The sequence below is a fragment of the Ailuropoda melanoleuca genome, chromosome 16 (genome assembly GCF_002007445.2).
Source record: "Ailuropoda melanoleuca isolate Jingjing chromosome 16, ASM200744v2, whole genome shotgun sequence".
In the NCBI taxonomy this organism is placed as follows: Eukaryota; Metazoa; Chordata; class Mammalia; order Carnivora; family Ursidae; genus Ailuropoda; species Ailuropoda melanoleuca.
The window spans coordinates 75,103,062-75,115,954 of record NC_048233.1 but is presented as its reverse complement, the minus strand read 5'-3'; the positions used below and the strand labels follow the sequence as shown (position 1 = coordinate 75,115,954).

General features: G+C 50.1%; 1 protein-coding gene across 1 annotated transcript in view; it reads left to right on the top strand.

Annotated features, from left to right (window-relative positions):
- The first annotated feature begins 6 nt into the window (after window positions 1-6).
- Window positions 7-12,893, top strand: part of LRP4 (LDL receptor related protein 4) — a 49,758-nt gene continuing 36,871 nt past the window's right edge. The window contains exon 1 of the mRNA XM_034645404.1: window positions 7-156. Within this exon, the coding sequence (XP_034501295.1) occupies window positions 105-156 (52 nt within the window). The 5' untranslated portion in view covers window positions 7-104. The remainder of the gene's footprint in view (window positions 157-12,893) is intronic.

Here is a 12,893-nt window from a genome sequence, read left to right as displayed (position 1 = left end):
CGCTTCCCCTCCGGGACCCTCCGCCGACTCCCTCCGCCGCACCGTCCCGCGGGAGCCGGCGGGACCCCCGGCCGACAGGGAGCGCCGGCGGCGGCCGCGGCACCATGAGGCGGCCGTGGGGCGCGCTGCTGCTTGGCGCCCTGCTCTGCGCACACGGTAAGCGGCGCCGCCGTGCCCGCGCCGCCCGGCCCGCCGGGAAAGTTTGTCCGTGGGTCCGACCGCTGCAGGACTCACCTCCCGAAAACCGGGCGGCGCGGGCTGGGGCCTGAGACCCCGCGCCCTCACTCCAAGCCGTAGCCCTGAGCGTGCGTGCCGGTGAGGAGCCGGAGCTCCCCCAGCTCTTCCAGCCCTAGAGGGGCGGCGGTGGAGGAGCTCCCGGGCTTCGGCTCTGGGCCGGGCTCAGGAAGATCCGAGGCTCCCGCTCGCCTTCCCTCGCCGCTCTTTGAAGAACTGGGGGCTGCCTCCTTTTCAGGTTAAGACAGGGTCTCTGTGTCCTTGGTGCGAATGAATGTGTGCGAAGAAAGGGAGGCGGGGAAGGACGGTCGCTAAACCATAAATTGTAAAAAGCCCTCTTTTCAGGGACCGGGGGTCTCGGGCAGATGGCGGAGCGGGGCCCCAGTGGAATTGGAATGCTGGGGTTCTGGGGATTCCTCTACTCGGGGAACAGTTCCTCGGACTCCAAACCTTGCTCCCACTGAGGGTCTTTGGGTACTGCTTGCTCGCAGCATCTCCCCTTAGTGGTGTTTTGGGTTCCCTCTCCTGGCTGCGACCAATCAGCTTCCTGCCCTGGATCCTTCCCGGTGGTGGGGGCGGGGGGGGAAACCGGGTTGGAAAAGGGGGGGGAGGAGGGACACAGGGAAGAAACTGCTGGAAGGCTCCCGCAGATCCGTCCTGGCCGGAGTAGTGGGACGGGGGGGCGGGTTTCTCCGAACATCGGAAGGCAGCCGCCCGGTCGGAGCGGTGACCCCCGGGGGAGCTGGACGGATGGCAGCAGAGCGGCTGCTTCATCTGCTCCTTATTAATAACTTGTTTGGTGCCCGTGCTGAACTGTTGTGTGTGATTGGGGCTCCAGTGGAATCTGTCTCCACAGCCGCCTAGCAGCGAGAGTGTACCCCGTGATTTAGCAGCTTCCTCTAGTTTGTGCCCAAAGATCAAAGAAGTTTGATCTTTGAACCCCAACCCTGTTCACCCGGGGGGAGATCCGAATCTTCGCGTTCCCGCAGCCCGGGTAGGGGAGTGGGGTTCTGAACGGAGGGGTCTCTAGACCCTGGCCTTGCTCGCACCGGTTCTTTCTTTAGCGTGCGGGAGCTCGTGTGGAAAGAGTGCCGATTTCGGAACTTGCCTGGCAGGGTGTGGAGATGCCTGGGCACTCGTTTTAAAGTTTGGTTTACCTCCCAAATCCAAAACAGAGTTCTCGGGTCTGTTATTTAAACCGCCCGTGGGTTTTAAACGCCTTTTTCCATGCCCTCTCTAACGCCGACTGAGCTCTTTCTCTCCGCTCTCAGTTCTCCCTCTCCGCGTAGTAGCCTGGCCGAGCCACGTTCCTCCTCGCACTGTGCTCTCCCCCTCCCGGGCTCTCTCCTAGAAGGTTATTTGTAGCCTCTTTGGCGTGTCGGGACAGCGGCCCTACTGGGGTAGGAATGTAGCTGCTCTTCCCACCACATGGGCCCCTTAAAGGGACAGCTATGCTTTTTGGGGGGTTTCCCCCTTCGGGTTGCAGGAGAAGGGGATGGAACTTTCCTCTCGGCCCCCTGGAGGAAGTTTTGAAAAAGATCAAGGGAAATGGCACGGCACTGAGAAGAAAAAAAAAAAAAAAAAAAAAAGGCAAAAACGGATNAAGGCTAAAACGGATACCAACAAAACCAGAGAAGAGATTGTCGCCTTCTGCCCTAGGGATAGGGGAGCTGGAAGGTTCTGGGCTGACACTGGCCAAGAGGATTTTATTGCTCCAGAGCTGTCAAAACTGCATACACTACATCAGCACTGAGAATGGAGGTAGAAAATTGCATTTATTTAATGTTTCACAGAGAAAGGATGGGAGGGTTCTTGGTAACTCTTTTGGGTTCTTTTTAAGGATAAAAACTTTATTTTGAAAAAGATTTCATTTATTTATTTGTAAGAGAGAGAGCACAAGCAGGGGGAGGAGCAGAGACAGAGGGAGAAGCAGGCTCCGTCCTGAGCAGGAAGCCCCTCACTGGGCTCTATCCCAGGACCCTGAGATCGTGACCTGAGCTGAAGGCAGACCCTTAACCGACTGAGCCACCCAGATGTCCCGAGGATGAAAAGTTTAATAGAAACTTCTGAGCATGGGAGACTTTCTGTGTGCATGTGTAAGGATATTCAGTGTCAGGAAGATCTAAACTTCCCCTAGCCTGATACTGAACCGTCCATCCTTGGAGGTCTGGGGGAGGTTGGGGGATGTGGAGAGAGGACAGATTTTTGGTTCACCAAGGAGACTGAGCAGTTGCTCCACCAGAAATATCACCAAGAGGGTCCCAAACATGATGTTCCAGGGGCTCAGGGAGAAGACCGTGTTTTATAGTATGGATGCAATACAGTAAGGCTTAAGGTGCTTATTTGGATGCTGTTAGTCCTGTGGGCTTTTCCTAGAGCCTATGTGTTTGGCCTTATACTACATGACACTCCAACCTTAAAGATTTTGTTAGGAAACTTGATTGCTGCTGATAGCCCTGGGTATCTTTCTCCGGAGGGTTGAGGTGAGGCCTCAGACAGTCGACCACTGTTGGAAGAGTAGAAGCCACGTTTGTCTTGGAGAACTCTTCCAGGTAAGCAAAAAGTTGAAAATTCTGCCCAGGTGCTTAGGTAGATAGAAGGCTATTTCTGAGGTTGAGTGCAAAAGAGTAGAGCTGAGACTGGTCTCCTTTCCATTTGGCTGTTGTCATGGTGTTTGGTTGACCTTGTCCCTGATCTTGTTGGACTTGTGAAAGATGCTTGGCTTGTCACTGATTTTGGATTTCCTCTTCTGTCCCCTGTTGAATATCAGATAACATCTTTGGGACTGGCACATGGTATTAAGAATGACAGGTGCAAGGGAACCAGTCTGGTTATGTCTGATACAGAGCACGTTGGGCATGTCCATCTTCTGGGCCAGCAAAGAACACAGAAGGGCATAGAGGACAGGGTATTTTTTTTTTTTAAGATTTTATTTATTTATTTGACAGAGATAGAGACAGCCAGCGAGAGAGGGAACACAAGCAGGGGGAGTGGGAGAGGAAGAAGCAGGCTCATAGCAGAGGAGCCTGATGTGGGGCTCGATCCCATAACACCGGGATCATGCCCTGAGCTGAAGGCAGACACTTAACCGCTGTGCCACCCAGGCGCCCCAGGGTATTTTATAGGTCTTTGCTCACTCTTTCTACTGATTGGCTGCTGATCTTGATCACTAAGAAGAGGAAAAATAGGAAGGAGTGGCTATGTTGCTTCTCTTTGAAGAGTAGATCAATATTAGGGGCTTCCTGGATAGGGAATTTAGGGGACGACTTTAAGAAGAAGACTTGTCTTCTTTTATTTTTTATTTATTTATTTTTTTAAAGATTTTATTTATTTATTTGACAGAGATAGAGACAGCCAGCGAGAGAGGGAACACAAGCAGGGGGAGTGGGAGAGGAAGAAGCAGGCTCATAGAGGAGGAGGCCTGATGTGGGGCTCGATCCCATAACACCAGGATCACGCCCTGAGCCGAAGGCAGACGCTCAACCGCTGTGCCACCCAGGTGCCCCTTGTCTTCTTTTAATGATTGGGCACATCTCATAATTATGAGACGGTTCCATGCCCTTGGTCGAGTAAGTCTGTTAGAGCCTGTTCCAGCCACAATCTACATTCCTTGATGAAGCCTAGCCACAAGTTTTGCCACAGTTGCCTAGGCATGGGGCAGCTGGGCCTCAGACTGTGTCTGAATTACCATCACCTCTTCAGCAGGGGAAGTCCTTCTCCCCTTCTCAGCCTGGTGGGATTCCGTGTCCCAGGAAAGACTTCCCACTGACTGGTTGGCTGGCAGAGCCTGGGTTTGGCCCTATAAATAGCTCTGAAGAATGCCTGTGCTTGCTGCTCTCCATCCAGCTTAGAGCTGACAGGGTCAGGTTCTTTCACACAGATGCACTCAGGAGCATTCCCTAAATTGGGCTCTGCACCCATTCATTTGTTCATTCATTCACCAAACACACATTTGCCAAGCACTAGTCTTAATCACCACGCACATAGCTCAGTGATTAAGCAGCACAGGCCTCCCTGGGTTTGAATCTCGGCTTCAGCACTTCTTGGTGACCCCGTGCAGAACACCCAATCTCCCTGAACTTCAGGGTTCTTATCTGTAAATGGGGGGAGAGCTGGTGTAGTAATAAATTCTCATGTAAGAATATTATAAAAATTAAATGAGATAATATTACATTCAAACCATCCAACACAGATTATTCTGTTACTGCAGGCTTGGATAAATGTTAGCAGCTTGTTAGCAAGTTTGCAGGAGTCGATTAGAGATGGTTCTTACCTTTGGACTATGGGAGCCAGGTAAACAAATCACTATACTGTAGTGTCATGTGCTAAATTGGAAGGTCAGCCCCTCATTCATTTCAGCCCCTTCATCCCACCCCCCACCTTGAAAATCTAATGAAACCTAAGCGTAGTTCCCCTCCAGTCCACACTTCCAGAAAGGAGATCTGTTAAGCTATACAATGAGTCTAGGGAGCCCACACCACCTTAGTTCTCCTGGGAGAGATCCCAGGGTTTTCCTCTGGGAGCTTCCTTGTTAAAAGAAAGCTCGGTGGTCAGGGATGAGGCCAGGCATCTCACTCTAAGGTTGCCATGACCTGGGGTGAGAGGTGCTGGCTGAGGTCTCTTGTAGCTGGAACAGTTTAGAATTCCAAGCTCTCCCTCCCACTGGCCTGGGAAAGGAGTCAGGCCCCAGAGCTCATAAGGTAGTAATTGCCCCAATTTGGGGGCTGGGCCATTGCAGCGCCGCTGTCTTCCTTCATGACTACCGTCTTCAATCAGGAATCCTGTCAGTGTGCAGGGATAATTGATGTGAGTCTCAAGCCCATGACTCGCCCCCACCCCCAACCCCTCCACCCCAGAGTTTGACCCCTGTTGTCTCTTTGTTTCTTCCTTTTAAGTTGGTGCCAGTGATGTGATGTTTTTGGGGGCTGCGGAAAGTTGACCGTAGCCAAGAGCAGCCGGTAAGAAGAGCTGATTTGCTGGCCTTCCTGGCGGTCGGTTGACTCCATTTTCTGTTTTGCATCTTTGATTTAGCAAGAAGCAAACATCTTAGGGGCCCTTGGGCACCTTTTTACGCCCGTCCGAGCAAACTTCATTCTTTTACTGCACTTAGGCATTCCCAGAGCTGAGTGGATTGACTGTAAGCGTCCCTAACACTCATTCCCTGCTCATTCAGGTCAGAGTGAGGCAGGGCAGGGCTCTGCCTGAGACCCAGCTGGGGAAAGCCTCACTGGGACTTGCTGCAAGCCCTGACTTGGCCTACGGGAGCTCCCCCCTCACCTCTGCACAGAGCCAAGGATCTGAGCTAGGAGCAAAGCCGGAAACAAAAGGCTGGGAGAAAACCTCCCATCTGGCTGGGAGGCAGTTGACACAAAGGTGCTGCTGCATAATTTATCAGCAGAGGTTTTCTGGGGCGGGGAGGCTCTGGGCTCAAGGCAGAGCCTTTTTGGAGGAGAGGGACCCTGCTCCTGTCTGGGTGTAGGCTTAGGCAGGCACTGAGTAGGTTACTGAGTAAGACACCTGATCAGCACGTGAAATAAAGCTTGGAGATCGTAAGTGCCTCTCCAAGCTCAGCAGCTCCATTTCCTGCCAGGCCTGCCCGTGCGGGGGAGGGGGGGTGAGGGAGGAGCTCCAAATGTTCCTTTGGTTGGCCCCAGCCTTGGGAGCCTGACTGCCACCACCTTTTGGGCATGAATGAGGACAAGAAATAGTTTCTATGTTGGGTCGACTACACCCTTCTGGTGACCAAATACAGACACGACGTTATAATATCCATAAGCCTAGCAAATAAGAAAGGGGAGTTCTCTCCTCTTTCCACTCCCCCAACCTTCCCACACCTCAGGCAGTTTAAACAAGAAGTTTCAACTACAGGTTCAGAGAGGCGGTAAAATCAAATGGTTCTGAAATGCATCTCTTCCAAATAAGAATTTCTGCTCTTCTGGGAAGAATCGATGGTAACCATTTTTTGCATCACAAACTGGGATGTGTGGTCTAAATGATACAAAGGTACTTCGGGGTAGTTAACGTTTTAAAATCTTTTGCTATCTCCCTGGCACTGTGGTATTTATGGTGTGTTATCACATTTACCCCTCACAGTGTTCTGATGAGGTAGGTACTGTTAGGTTCCTGTCTTACAGATAGGAAACTAAGGCTCAGAGCAGTTTATGTCATACAGCTAGTGAGAAACTGTCCCAGGATTTGAACCCAGAGCCTAAGTTGTTAAGCCTCTAACCCATACAACCCCTCAGTGTGGAATATTTTATATCCAAGCTATAACAAAAGATCTAAGTTGGGACTACCTATATTATATCTTAGATTGACTTCCCCTCTCTGTTTTTAGTCTTCATTTTCTCATGGATTCTCAGTGCATAAAGAATAACTTCTCCATGCTTTTGATGGAGGGAGGCTTTATTTATTTATTTATTTATTTATTTATTTATTTATTTATGGGTGGGGGCAGAAGGAGAGGGAGAGAGAGAATCTTAAGCAGGCTCCATACCCAGCCGACATTAGGCTCGATCTCATAACCCTGAGATCAGGACCTGAGCCGAAATCGAGAGTCAGACACTTAACGGACTTAGCCAGCCACCCAGGCGCCCCAAAGGGAGGCTTTAAAAAGCTCCCAGGAGGAGAAATGAGGTTTGTTGCTCTCTTGAAGCCATGTATTACAGTGTGGACCTTGTGTTTTGAGAGGTAGGGGGAGAAGAAAGCAATATTTTGAGCAGCCCCTCATAGAGCACAGCCATATTCAAGCCCTGTTGGATTTGTGAAATCTGTTGACTGAGCTGCTGCGCAGAGTAAGTAGACCTTTGAGTACCTGGGTGGGGACAGCCTAGTATCATAGCTACATTACTGGGTTGAGAGAGAGGATATATCTAGGTGAAGATGATGGGCTAATACCAACAACAGTAATAGCTCCTTACTGGGTACTTCATAGGTATTATCTCATTTAAACGTCCCAGCAACCCTGTGAAAGAGGTACTATTATTACCCCCCTTTTACAAGAGAGGAAGCTAATCCATTTCTGAATTGCTCTGTGATTTAGGTTCTGAATGCTCTTTTCTATGCTAGCCTCCTAGGAATTTGTTGATGATAAGCAAGGCAAGGGTAAAGGGTACTATGGGCGTCGAGCTCCTCCAAAGAAAGGCACTGATGCAGGGCTCTCGCCACAGTACTCTCATCCACCTCTTCCTGTGGTCATTCATGTCACCAGCTCAACTCAGGGGGTGGCACTGCAGCTTGGCCCACAGTATGGTTTTTAGACACCTCGAGCCCTGAAATAGTGGGGCTTAATTGTGGGGTTGCTGGATAAGACAGTTGTGGGTGAGTCAAATTCTATCATAGTAATAGCAAGAGCTGTCGTTTACTGAGAGTCTAGTATGTGCCAGGCATTATGCTAAGTGCTTTTTATGAATTAACTAATTTAATTCTAATAGTGTCCATGTGAGGTAGGGGCTATGTTTATCCTGATTTTCCTGATGAGCAACTAAGGTATAAAGAGATTTAAATAACATGCCCAGGGGCAGACAGCCAGGAACTAGCTTCATTTCGTTCCCATGCTCTTAACATTATGCTCTCCTGCCTCATTACTTTGGAGACTCATCATTACGAACTTCTTTTCCATGGTTAAGAAGGGCAAGAGAGAGGAGTGCCTGGGTGGCTCAGTCAGTTAAGCGTCTGCCTTCAGCTCGGATCATGATCCCAGAGTCCTGGGATCGAGCCCCATGTCCAGCTCTCTGCTCAACGGGTAGCCTGCTTCTCTCTCTCCCTCTGCCTGCTGCTCTGCCTGCTTGTGCTCTCTCTAGCTCTCTCTCTGTGTCAAATAAATAAAATCTTTTTTTTTTTTAAGATTTTATTTATTCATTCGACAGAGACAGCCAGCGAGAGAGGGAACACAACCAGGGGGAGTGGGAGAGGAAGAAGCAGGCTCACAGTGGAAGAGCCTGATGTGGGGCTCGATCCCAGAACGCTGGACCACTCCCTGAGCCGAAGGCAGACGCCCAACCGCTGTGCCACCCAGGCGCCCCCAAATAAATAAAATCTTAAAAAAAAAAAAAAAGTGGCAAGAGAGAGCTGAACTTGACGGGACCAGTAATCATGAGTCTGAAGCTGCCCCTTACTGGGGCAGCCCACTAGGAGACAACTTCACCTGGTAGATTTCACACCAGGTGAGGCTGGCCTCTAGGTATTTAGGCACAGAAATAAGTTCAGTATCACAGCCTGCCAATCCAGCGAGCAAAAGGAACTCCTGTAGGAGAAGGGAGTGATCTTGAACTGGATAGGACCAGGATACCACCTTAACAAGAAGATTCTTGTTTTCTTCGGTATAGATTAAGTAGGAAATAACTACTTTTATTTCTGATATTCTGAGCCTCTCTTTTCCTTTGACTCCAACTCACACAAGACTGTAGCTGAAGATATTATTCATTCCTTCATTTTACAAACTTGCATCAATCAACTACTACATACGAAGCATTGAACCGTGCACTGTGAATACAAGGACAAAACTCTGTCATACAGTTCCAACTGCCAGGAGGCTTATGGTCTGTTAAGTGAACAGTGATCCCCCCATGGGCTAAATGCTACCGAAAGAGGAGGTACAGAGGGCCTCTGGAGCGGAGACCAGGGGCTTTCGGTTCATCTGGGGTTCATCTGGGGCCACATGGGTCCCGGTGGGGCAGCATCAGGAAAGGGTGCACTTCCTGGCCTCCTTCTGCCCACCATTTACCTTTTTTGGTGTTAGTTCTGATGTTCTCTAAGCAAGCTCTGTCCTTTGAAACAGGGGCTGTTTGTAGGTGCCCAGGGTTCTCCCAATTCCAGGTGTCTCGTGGATGAGGCAAAATCCATTTCCAAGCGGCTCCTTGCTGCCACTCCTTTTAGTTATGTCAGTTTTGTCTTGCTCCAACGGGCATCCCTTTCAGTGAGAGACACTGACTGCGTAGGCTGCCCAAGAAGCTGAAATCAGTGGATTGGTCCCTTGATTGGCCTGGATGTAGTTTATTTCATTTCGCATAATTTATCCTCATTAAATAAGGTTAATATCCTCACCATTGCCTCCAGTGGGCAGGAAGGGAGAGGAGAGCTTTGGTGTGTTACAAAAGCCCTTGTCGGATATGAGTGAGTGATGGTTCCACCCTTTCCATTGTAATCCCTTCCCCGCTGGTAGCTGTCCGATCCCAGCACTCACGGGACACTCCTTAAGCCTTCTCATTCCTGGTTCAACTTGAAAAAGCTGCTCTGTAGCTGTGTACGGTCACGGTCCACCGTGGGCCTGTAAGTGCGGCCCCCCTTCAGCTGAGTGTTCTATGGGATGGTAGAGAGCAGTGCCTGTCTAACCTTGAGTATGTGTCAGTGTCCTCTGGGAAGCTTGTTGCAAGTCCAGATTCTGAGATCACATTAGGAGAAGAATACTGGTCTAACAGTCGGAATGGGGCTGCCATCCTGGCTGTCCTACGTACCCCATGACCTTGGCCAAAGCAGATGACCTGACCTAGTAAGTGGGGACTGTAGTAACTACTTAGGGTTATTGTAATGATGAAAGAATGCCAGTGTGCATGCAAAAGTAGCTTGCAAACTCTAAAGGGTAACTGCAAAATATAATTATTTGTTGTCAGAGCCCTGTTCCTTTCTGGACCAACATAACACGGAGGCCCTGGTTCAAAGGGCTGGGGCTCCAGACTCTAACTGCTTCACTACTTTACCTTAGGGCAAGAGACATTGGTCTTTAGTCTGAGCAGTAACCAGAAGAAGAGGTTACTGCTTGAGGTCCACAAACTTACTGTATATTTGTTAATTGAGAATGTGTAAAGGAGAGGGATCCAGGAGTCTCAGGGTTGTAAACTCCCCTTTTTGACCTCCCCTTTTTGGAAATTCTCATAATGGCGATACCTGTCTTTGGGAGGCAGTGTAATTAAGTGATTAAGAGCAGAGGCTCTGGGATCAATCTGCCTGGGTGTGAATGCTGGCTTCAATCCTTACTTAGTACCTTGTTGACCTAGCAACAGACTTCACCTCACTGTGTCTCAGTGTCTTTAAGTGTAAAGTGGTGACAATAATAGCAGTGTCACCTCCCCGGGTTGTTGAGAGTAGTCAATGATGTAACATAAGAAAAGCACTTAGAAAAGCATCTGAAGGGCACCTGGTAAGTACATACTAAGTAAACGTGATGGTTGTATGATTATAAAGCTTTTGCCATGTGCTGGTCCTGTGCTAAGCAGATTACATGGATTCCCATTTTATGGATGAGGAAACTGAGGCTCAAAGACCTTAATCAACTTGCTCAAAGTTGTAGAGTTGGTGGTAGAATCAGGACTTGAACTCCAGTCTCTCTGACTCCAGAATCTATGCTCTTTACTACCACATTCCACTACATCTGGTATACCACCAAATGGATGTTACCCTTCTTTCCTTCCAAAGAAAGCCGCGAAGAATTGGTGAAGTGGCTGAGGCAAGGGAGGCGAGGTATAAGCGGTGGGATTGTGGTTAACCTCCCAGGAAGACCCCACATGTCTTCTCAGGAAGAGCCCATTCACATGTATCCCCCCAAACCGAATGACTTACCTATCAAGGGTAGGGAACACTTTGGGGAGAGATCTTTTTGTTGTTGAATTGCTTTAGGTCAAGAAGGCCCAAGCCCCCGGAGGCTGAAGGGAGTGTGGCTGGCAAATAGCTTTCAAGGCCAAGAGCATAGCTGAGTACTCTAACTTACCACTTTCCAAAGTGAAGACTGAACATGCCACCCGCCCTCATCCGTTTCCTTTCTTCACTCTTTTTGTTCAAAGGGGTTAAAAGCTGTCCTTTCTGATCACAGCCAGGACTTGCCTGAAAAGGCAGAATTCCACCTCCGGGGATCCCAGAGGGGCAGTGGTTGTCCAGAGAGCTGGCTTTTTGGAGTGTAATGTGTCTGTTTACTGTAGGAAAGCCCAAGGCCAGGGTTTGCCTGATGGTGGCTGGCTGGTCTCCCCATGCTGACGTTCCCATGTTGCTCTGCCATGCAGGAAGTCGGGACTCTTCAGCGGCCTGCAACTAACTGCATGCCCACCCCATGGAATGCTTTGTTCCTGAAGTCTGCTGGGGGAAATCGGGACTTCTTTTATCATGTGCAGCCAAAGGCAGGGGGTGGGGCCCTAAAAAAAAAAAAATCAACCGGGGACTGAAGGCTTCTCTACTTTCGGTATTTTTTTTAACTTGCACACGGCAGCACTGCTATACTGTTTTTCTTGCTCTCCTAATCCTGGTGCTTTGAGAAAAATTTTGCCCCTGCATCCGCAACAGTCCACGCCCCTGGCCTGCGGTCACTGAGCGTCATGTGGGCCAAGGCCTGAGATCAGCTTCCTCCGCGTTTATCTTCTGGTCCAATCCGTGTGGCTTTTCACAAATGAGGAAACAGAGACTCAGGGAGCTAAGTGACTTGTACAAGGTCACACAGCTGGTCAGGGGAACCCAGTCTGTCTGCTCCAGTCCGGTGGGCCTCTCCTGCTTTCCTCTCCTGCTCCCCCAGCCGCCCCTTCTTCTTCTCTGATGTTGTTACTCCCTTACCGTGAATTCCACATTGGTGTAGCCCCTGCTCTCTGCTGTGTTCTCAACCTCTCTTGACGTTTGGGGCTGGAGAATTTCTCTGTTGTGGGGGCCTGCCCTGCACATTGTAGGACGTCCAGCGGCATCCCTGGCTTCCACCCATTAGATGCCAGAAGTACCTCCAGTCACGACAACCAAAAACGTGGTCACACGTTGCCAAATGTCTCCCTGGGGGAAAACCATCCCTGGTTGAGAAGCACTGAGTTAGTCTTATCTTTGCTCTTCACCATTCCTCCCTGTGAAGGGGATCTGTATGCTGGGAAGCCCACTGAACGGAGTCCTTTGGAATATTTAGTCTCTGCTGTTTCATCCAACCGGAGTTCCTTGAAACAGTGCCCACAGCTGTGATGAGCTGGTCACAGTACAAAAGTTGCTCAGGGTCTGAGTGAAAAAAGCCTCTTCCCTTCTCCGTGCTCTCAGAATAGGCCCAAGAGGATGGGACTGGGGCTGGGGCAGCTGGGTCTTCAGTGCTTCCCTGGGGAAGAATCCTCTGTCCTGCACTTGCAGAGAGACCTGGACAGAGAAGAGCCCTGGGCTTGGAGTAAAACCTTCCTCTGAAGTGTACAGATGCTGCACCTCTCAAAAGGATTCCTTTGGTTTCCACAGGAAACCCAGCATCTTTTCTAGGGCAGCTGATTCCCTTAGCTTGTGGAGGGGAAAGCCAAGGTCTCAGTTGAGAATCTGGTGAACTCTGTGGTCCTTTACTCCAGAAATGTACATTTTGCCTATAGTTTCAATGGTTCACTGATCCCAAATGTTGGCCATCCATCCATCCATCCATCCATCCATCCATCCATCCATCCATCTGCAGGTTAGGAATCCATGCTTTATGCTCACACTTTGGGGGTTCAAGTGGAGACGGATGGCTTCAGGGCTCTCTCCTTGCTTTTGGAGGGGATAGCAGTGCACCCTTTCATTCTGGGCCCTAATTCCTTCCCTGTTCCAGCCCAGCCTGAGGGCAGGGCCCAGCTAAGGGGAGGAAGGGGAGAAGAAAGCAAGGGGGAGAGATGAGCAATGAGCGGTGGCCGCCTTCTTTCCCAGCTGCAGCAGCCCAGCGGGTTAGATGAATGCAGGGGAGGGGGGAG